At 37.3% G+C, this 8105-nt stretch overlaps 2 protein-coding genes across 2 annotated transcripts; both read right to left on the bottom strand.

The window, feature by feature from the left end:
- Positions 1-1716: 1716 nt before the first annotated feature.
- On the bottom strand, positions 1717-2733 carry LOC132628653 (uncharacterized). Its single transcript, XM_060344417.1, has 3 exons — positions 2174-2733; positions 1897-2049; positions 1717-1843 (listed from the first exon to the last, which is right to left on the bottom strand). Exons 1-3 carry the CDS (start codon positions 2731-2733, stop codon positions 1717-1719), a joined length of 840 nt encoding a protein of 279 aa, XP_060200400.1.
- Positions 2734-2834: 101 nt separating this feature from the next.
- Positions 2835-7674, bottom strand: LOC132628652 (uncharacterized). Its single transcript, XM_060344416.1, has 5 exons — positions 6773-7674; positions 6460-6673; positions 3543-3807; positions 3191-3312; positions 2835-3038 (listed from the first exon to the last, which is right to left on the bottom strand). The coding sequence occupies exons 1-5, from the start codon at positions 7672-7674 to the stop codon at positions 2835-2837; spliced, it is 1707 nt and encodes a 568-aa protein (XP_060200399.1).
- Positions 7675-8105: the final 431 nt, after the last annotated feature.

Genomic DNA, 8105 nt, shown 5'->3' with positions numbered 1-8105 from the left:
CCTTACATACCTCTTTCCGCTCCTTTTGCTATTCCAAATTCACGTTGCAATTTCGTCAAAATCTGCAAATTGGTCATATTTACCAAAACTCTTATTAGGATACTTAGAGTTGAAATCTTAAAGTAATACTTGGCTACCGAAATTTCGGCAGCACTTCCTCTGTAATTATACCATCCTCGACATTCAACTTAGTCAAATTCTCATCAAACACAATCCGGGAATTCAAACCCGGCCAAACCATCAATATAAGTTCAACAATCACACTAGCAATCCACATATTCAATTCAAGATACGTCCCAACACTCCAATTAGCATTGTACTTCCTTCAAGACCTTCCAAATTCCAATAGAACAACAACAACCTTATAATACATATTCCAACAACGTCATTCTAGTATCATTACCTTTCATACACATAAGAACATAATATTCAATTTGCATAATCTTCCAAGACAAGCATTCAATTAGTGATACCTCACTAAGCTCCTTAGGCTTTCGTTTGTAATATAAACTCCACAACACAACGACCAACATACTAAACAAACTTACTCACTATCCATTCACCATACCACACACACATATACGGCCACATACACACTACACTCTACACGGCCAACTTCACCAACATCACTCAACTTCCAACTTTAACATAGCATTCACAACAATAACAACCAAACACTAAATAAAACAATTGAAACATGATTCCTACACATACATGTACATGCTACACGTCACGGCCACATACAACATTAACATTCTCCATGAATTTCATCCACTTTCACATACTATATCATATACAAAGATCAAAAATATATAAAGAAGGGATTAAACCTCACCTCTTTCCTTGTTTCTTCACTTGACTAAATCCTCCAACTTGCAAGATTATATGTTCTTCTTGCTTCAACAACCACTCCACTTTGTCAAGCACCCTCTACTTGGTAGAAAATGATTTTTGAAAGAATTTTTGCCAATTTTTCTTGGAAATTCCTCTATGGCCGAAGGCCTCCAAGGTTTTGCTCTCAAATTTTTTTCTCTTCTTTCTTGAAAGTTCTTGAATGAGCTTAAGGGATAAGCCTCTTCTTAATATATTAGCACATGATTTTCCCTTTATGCCCTTGACCTTCCTCATTAATTCCACTTCTAAATTTTTCATAAGCAACTCACATGTCAAACAAAATAAAATATGGCCTTGCTTGTTGTCTTCCCGCGATTGTCTTGAATTATACGATTATTCAAAATGCGGGATATAACATCTACGGTACATTATATGGACTGTATAACATTATACGGACCGTATAATCGACCGTATAATTTTCCTTTCACTGATCTTTTTCTTGTCACTTCATTTGATCTCCAAACCTTAGGGAACCTTCTTAGCACTTGTTTATCACCTCTTTAACAATATAAGGGACGTTATAACTCTTCTCCAAAGCACCATCTAGTTTTCATTAACTCGTTACTCGTAATTTCTTTCCGATACACATCGTATGCCCTGCCTTCTCTCGGCAAACTTTCTTCTCTTATCTCAAATGGCTTGGAAATCTTAATTAGGGTCATCAAACGTCATTCCTTTCTTATAAAAATATCGTGTACGTCGTGCTCTTCGCTAGCCTATTCACTGTACGTTAACAGGAAATTTTTCCAAGGTGTAACAATAAACAAGATTTCCTCTGTCATTTCTGATGCAAAATCCATATGAGCTGATTCCTGGATTACCTCAAGAAGCTCCATCTGTGTTACACTTCAATCCATGTTGTGGCATTTTCCATAGAACCTTGCAGTAATGCAGTTTTGGCTTGTAGTTGCTCAACAGGTCTATAACAGCATGCCAGTCTGGTGGAATTCTGCAGAACCAAGAATACTTCACTCTAATTAGTTGATGTACAATTTGTTGAACCTGGTATACCATTCTGCTATATGATGTATTTTTGTCATGTTTGATTGAGTTTCTTCTTTTCCAGATCTCTCACATAATGATAGCCGGCATGGCTTGAAATATCCCTTGTAGCTTTCAAGGTGCATTGGCTTTCCACCATAGAATAATGATCTGCTGCAGATGAAGACCTTCTATATTAAAACCTGCACAAGAAGCAAACTATTTCCAAGGCTTGAAAGCTATTAGAGAAGTTAGAAAAAGATGCGACATGGTTTCCTGCTTATGCTCTTGACAGCACCAGCATCTTGAGACAATATTGATATGCATTCTCTTAAGGTTGTCATCAGTTGCTATGCACCTCTTCCAAACTCTCCATAAAAATAAGCTTATTTTAATAGGCAATCCCTTCAACCATATATATCGATAAGCTTCAAGATTGTCTTGCTTTAGTCTAGTTTCCTCCCATGCACTTTTGACTGTAAATTTTCTATTTGTTTCACCCATCCATAAAGCTTTATAATTATCAGCTTCAATTAGCTTTGGACTAATGGTATCTTGTATGTATTCCACAGTTTCTTCAGTAAGAAATTCCTGTAATTTTTGCAAATTCCACTCCCCATCAGATATAAATTCCTTCACCTCTATCTCCTCATGAATGGCCAACGCATTATCAACAAAGTACAAAGCACCTTGTTTTGTCCAGTTATCAAACCAGAAGCTAGAAGTACCTCCTTTCAATTGGCACCATATATGATGTTCTAAATCATTTCTCACTGCCACCAGTTTCTTCCACACATTTGATGCTCCTTTGGCCTGTGCTATAACTGGGTGCAACTTCTTGCAATACTTGTTACCCATGAAGGCTCCCCATAAAGAAATGTTAGTTCTAAAATTCCACCAAAGTTTTGCAAAAAAATGCTTTGGATATATCATGCAGTGATCTAAAGCCAAGACCACCTTCAAACTTTGGAAAAACATATTTTATCCCAAGCCACCCAGTGCTTGCCTTTAACACCTGCAGTATTACTCCAAAAGAACTTGGCAAAGATCTTATGTAATTGGTTTATAACACCTTTCAGTGGATTCATTGCAGATAATAGATAGACTAGCATTTTCTGTAGAACATGTGCAATTAATATGTACCTTCGACCAAATGCAGTAGCCTGTTTTGCCAAGACAACACTCTATTCATCACCTTCTTTATCAGATTTTCATAATAGACAATTTTCCTTCTACCATAGAATACAGGACATCCCAAATATGTAAAAGGAAAAGAGCCTTTCCTCATACCAGTTTTCCTTTTAATTCTACCAACCACAGCTGCTGGTACTTTCTCATGCACATTGAAGGAGCTCTTATCATTGTTCACCAGCTGACCAGATGTAATCTCATAGTCCCTCAAAATCTTTATCCTCTTCTTCAATGTCACAGAATCAGCTGAGGAAAATAGTATGGTATCATCAGCATATGATAAATGGTTAATCTAAGGGCTCCATTTTGGCATTCCATATCCTTTAAAAGCAGTATCTTCATGTAGACTATTCAGGTTTCTGGCCAAAACTTCAGCTGATATGATAAAAAGAGTTGGTGACATGGGGTCCCCCTTCTTCAAGCCTCTAGTAGAGTGAAAAAAACCGTGAGATTGACCATTTACTAGAACTGAATACCAATTGTTAATACCAATCTCCATACCATGTCTACAATCACCTCTGAGAAGCCAAATTGCCTCAAAACCTTTGTTAGAAAGATCCATGACACCCTATCATAAGCCTTAGCCATGTCAAGCTTCACCACCACATTGTGCAGATTGTTTCTTTTGTTTACGTCTTTAATAATCTCTTGTGCTAACAACACATTCTCCACAATGCTCCTACCTTTTACAAAACCATTTTGAGTGTTAGAAATAATACCAGGCAGTACTGTCACAATCCTCTCATGCAAGACTCAGGAGATGATCATGTTAGAAAAAGTGCTAAGGATTATTGGTCTCAAGTATGTAAATATATTAACCACTTCCTTCTTAGGAATTAGGACAAGATTGGTGTGAGTTATGAATCTAGGCAACTCTTTCCCACAAAAGAATGCTCTAACCATTTTAGTGACATTGTCACGACCGAACTAGGGGCCGCGACGGGTACCCGGGGATAACCACCGAGCACCACTCATCCCCTTACTTAACATACTCATTTATCGCTCTTTTATCAAATTCATACTCAAATCATAGAAAAATCATTTTTCGTTTGCAAACATAATCATATACATAAGCCATTCGGCCATCAAAATAGTAATACATACATAATCGTAGCATCGTGAGACCATACTACCCACACCTGCACATCTACGAGCCTCTACTAGAGTGCTAGATATAAGGACGGGATGGGACCCCCGTCGTGCCCAAAATATACATATATACACAAAAGAATAGTCAAAGGCACCTCCGGAGCAATGGAGTGCTCTCAAGTCAGCTAATAGCTTCTACGAGTCTGGATCAAGATCACCTCCCTATCTATCTGTGGGAATGAACACAACGTCCAAAGAAAACGGACGTCAGTACGAACATTGTACTGAGTATGAGAGTCATAAGCAATAACAATATATCAATGAAATAAGGAAGCATCAAAAAAGGAGCAACTGTAAATGACTGTCAATTATAAAAGAAATAATGCATGCTGGCTTACTTCATAATCATCATCATATCATGTATGCATAAATGTATAAGCTGCCCGTCCATATTGGTACGGTGTGATAATCATTAGCCTGCATCCAGGCCTCCCGCGTCCGGGGTACCATCTCATGCCGCCCACTAGTGGTGTCTGCCCATGCCATCTAGACATGGTGTATACGCTACCCGTCATAGCGGTGTCTGCCCGGCCATATAGGCGCGGTGTAATATCATCAACATGTGCTCATCATAATGCATGCATATAAACTCAAATATAGCTATACTTTATCGAGGTGAGATAAGTTCGTGGACCCTCGATTCCATTATGGAGCATTTATAAACGTTCTGCCTCACCTTGAAAGAAATAACATATAAGGTGAGTGTATACAACAAACGACATCATTAAATTTATAGGAACATCATATCTTGAACTCTAGAATCTTTAGACTCAAGCTCATCATCAACATTATTGGGCTCGTAACATATCTCTTATCTCATGTGGCTATTCATGAACATAGACTCTTAGCTTTCCGGGATGTAGAGGATTCATGGAGAAGAAGGAAAAATCATGCCATAGGATACATACCATAGAAAGAAAGGACTAGCCTCACATACCTTTTTTTTTTAACTAATCTATCGCTTTCTTGTTCTCCTTCGATGCCCACATTTTCTACCTTCAAGAGAATTCGCATTAACATTAGCTAATCGATTATTTAAATGTTCTTACTAAAGCTAAAGAAAATTAGGCAGCATTTCATTTGTTTATACAACTTTCTCCATATCATATATCAACTCCCAAACATCCATAACAACATTCACAATATAATAGGTAACAATAATCATTCATCCACATTATCCGCATTTCGCAATTTCACTTCAATTTCTCCATAATCGTGGTTATAGTTCACTACCGTGTTTTCTCACATATAATACTTACTCCATATTCTAAATGTCATTTATAGCGGACTTATAATCACAACATACAAATATTCATAATTCACCCCAAACTACTACTCAACAATGACACTATTCACACATTCATGACCCATTTTCTATATCCTTCTAAAATCCAAGTGTTTTAACTTTTCAACACCTTAAATAACATGGAATGATCATAAAACTCATCTTAGATAATGGAATAATAAGCCTTGAGTGGAAATTCTCTTTTTGCACAAAAACCCTAGCCTACTTCCCTTGGGATTTCTTGGCTTAAATGAACTTTGATATGTTTCTTACACTTGATTTTGTGGGTTTGATAAGGTTGATCATGGATTTCTCTTGGTTTCTTGTGGTTGAATAGTTGAGAAATTCTAGAGTGTTCTTGAGGTGTGGAGAAGTGAAAATGAATTGAATTAAAGAGAGAGAGGGTCCTTATATTAACTTAAAAATCTGTCCCGACCTGAACATACGGACCCACATACGGTCCGTACATTTTATACGGGCCGTATGTCAGGCCGTATGTTTGGTCCAGTGAGGACCATTATTCTGGGCAAGACATATGGTTGGACATACGGTCCGTATGTTTTATACGGCCAGTATGTTTGGCCGTATAATGCCCAGCTCTCCGAAACTCGTTCTCATCGACTCATTTGATCTCCAATCCTTACGGAACCTTCTTGACACTTGATTAACACCTCAATACCAATCTAAGGGAAACTATCACTCTTCTCCAAGAATCATTACGCCATCATTAACTGGTCGCTCAAAATTCTTACCCAACACGCAACACATCCCTTGCTTTCCTTGACAACCTTCTTCCCTTATGTCAAATGTCTTTGAAACTCGATTAGAATCATCAAATGCTATTTATTACTTATCAACACATCGTATACATCGTGCTCTTCACTAGCTTATTCACTGTACATTAATGGGAAATTTTCCAAGGTGTAACAGAGATCTTTCCTTATAATAAGCCAACATACCTGGAAAAAATGGCCTGAAAAACCATCAGGACCACTTGTACTGTCACCATTAAGACCATAGACTTCTAGCTTGAGCTCTTCATTACTAGGGAGAGAAATAAATGATTCATTTTGTTCTGTAGAGATTAGAGCAGAAATCTTCTTCAACATCTCATCATCAGTGCTTGTAGCCTGCTCTCTAAACTGATCGTGATAAAATGTAACTGCTTCCTCCCTTATATCATCATTACAAGAAATCCAATCCCCTTGACTATTTTGGATCCTCTACAATGTCAATTTCTTCCTCCTTCCTTTGACATAGGAGTGAAAGAACTTCGTATTTCTATCACCATCCTTGAACCACCTCATACCAGACTTCTGCTTCCAATATTCTTCTTCAAGGTGCAAGTAGTTATTTAACTCAGCCTGAGCTTTATGTAAATCTGTTCTATTCAACATGGAAGGATTTAATTCAAACTGCAGTTCCTTCACCTTGATAATATCTTCTATGGTTGAGATTTGCTGAAAAATATTGCCATATGTATCCTTACTACACTTTGCCAAAGCCAGTTTCACCTTTTTCATTTTAGCCTGAAATTCAGAGAAAGGATTTGCTGCAAAATCCAAGCACCAGTTATCTTGAACCAATTCCAAAAATTTTGGATGTTGAGACCAAAAATTTAGGAACTTAAAAGGCTTAACAACCACCTCCTCTTGTGTATCACACATAACATGGAGAGGGGCATATTTTGATCCATGTCTTATAAGATGTGAGACTTCAGATGATGGAGAAAGATTTATGAACTCCTGATTTCCAAATACTCTATCAAGTCTTTTGAAAATGCAATCCTCTTCAGTTCTGCCATTCCACCAAGTATATCTACTACCAGATTTCAATTCCATCAGACCACAGTTATTAACAAAGTGATCAAAGTCAATAGTTTTAGACAGATGAACAGGAAGACCCCCTAGTTTCTCATCAGCTTTTAAAATTACATAAAAGTCTCCCCCTACTATCCATGGACCTTGAATGTTCAGTGTAACTTGAGCAATTGAATCCCACAACTCCAACCTTTCTATAGTAATACATTTAGCATAGACAATAGTGACAAAAGCTTCTTGCTGCAAGTTGACATGATTCATTTTAAGAGTCACATGCTGCATTGAATCCATAATAACCTGAGCTTGCCAATCATTAATCCAGAAAATCCAATTCTTCTCTGACATATTAACCATTGAATTATGGATTCCTTACCTTCTTCTATAACTTTCAACTTCATCAGGCCCATGTTAAGGTTCTATAAGTGCTATGAATGAGTAGTAATGCCTCCTATTAAGCTCATTTAACCTCTCAAAATAATTTTGAGTGTTGACTGATCTTATATTCAAAAATAGTACTTTATCAATCATTGATTATTGAAGGGTTTAGATTTACCCCTCCTAGTTTTTACCTATAGTGGCACCATGTTTTTCTGCCCAGTTTTCTTTCCACTACTCTTAATGTATGAATGTGTTTGGGTGATAAATCCCCATCTCTAGCAACTTGATTGATGTTCTGATCCATAGTTTTTTTCCTCCTGCAAATACCTGAGCTGAAGTACAGAGTTATCTCCCTCTACTGTATCTGAGCTTGGATTAACAACTTGCAAACTTAGAATTCCTGGATC

The sequence above is a fragment of the Lycium barbarum genome, chromosome 2 (assembly GCF_019175385.1).
Source record: "Lycium barbarum isolate Lr01 chromosome 2, ASM1917538v2, whole genome shotgun sequence".
In the NCBI taxonomy this organism is placed as follows: domain Eukaryota; kingdom Viridiplantae; phylum Streptophyta; class Magnoliopsida; order Solanales; family Solanaceae; genus Lycium; species Lycium barbarum.
This window is presented reverse-complemented; position numbering and strand designations above follow the sequence as displayed.

What these genes read in the sequence shown, in the direction of transcription:
- LOC132628653 (XM_060344417.1), bottom strand. Translation starts at nt 2,733, where the DNA reads ATGGGTAACAAGTATTGCAAGAAGTTGCACCCAGTTATAGCACAGGCC. An exon ending in AATATTGTCTCAAGATGCTG is followed by an intron (nt 2,050 to 2,173) that starts GTGCTGTCAAGA and finishes CTTCATCTGCAG; the next exon opens with CAGATCATTATTCTATGGTG. An exon ending in ATAGCAGAATGGTATACCAG is followed by an intron (nt 1,844 to 1,896) that starts GTTCAACAAATT and finishes TTGGTTCTGCAG; the next exon opens with AATTCCACCAGACTGGCATG.
- LOC132628652 (XM_060344416.1), bottom strand. Translation starts at nt 7,674, where the DNA reads ATGGTTAATATGTCAGAGAAGAATTGGATTTTCTGGATTAATGATTGG. An exon ending in GATGGTGATAGAAATACGAA is followed by an intron (nt 6,674 to 6,772) that starts GTTCTTTCACTC and finishes TGATGATATAAG; the next exon opens with GGAGGAAGCAGTTACATTTT. An exon ending in GAGATTGGTATTAACAATTG is followed by an intron (nt 3,313 to 3,542) that starts GTATTCAGTTCT and finishes TATTTTCCTCAG; the next exon opens with CTGATTCTGTGACATTGAAG.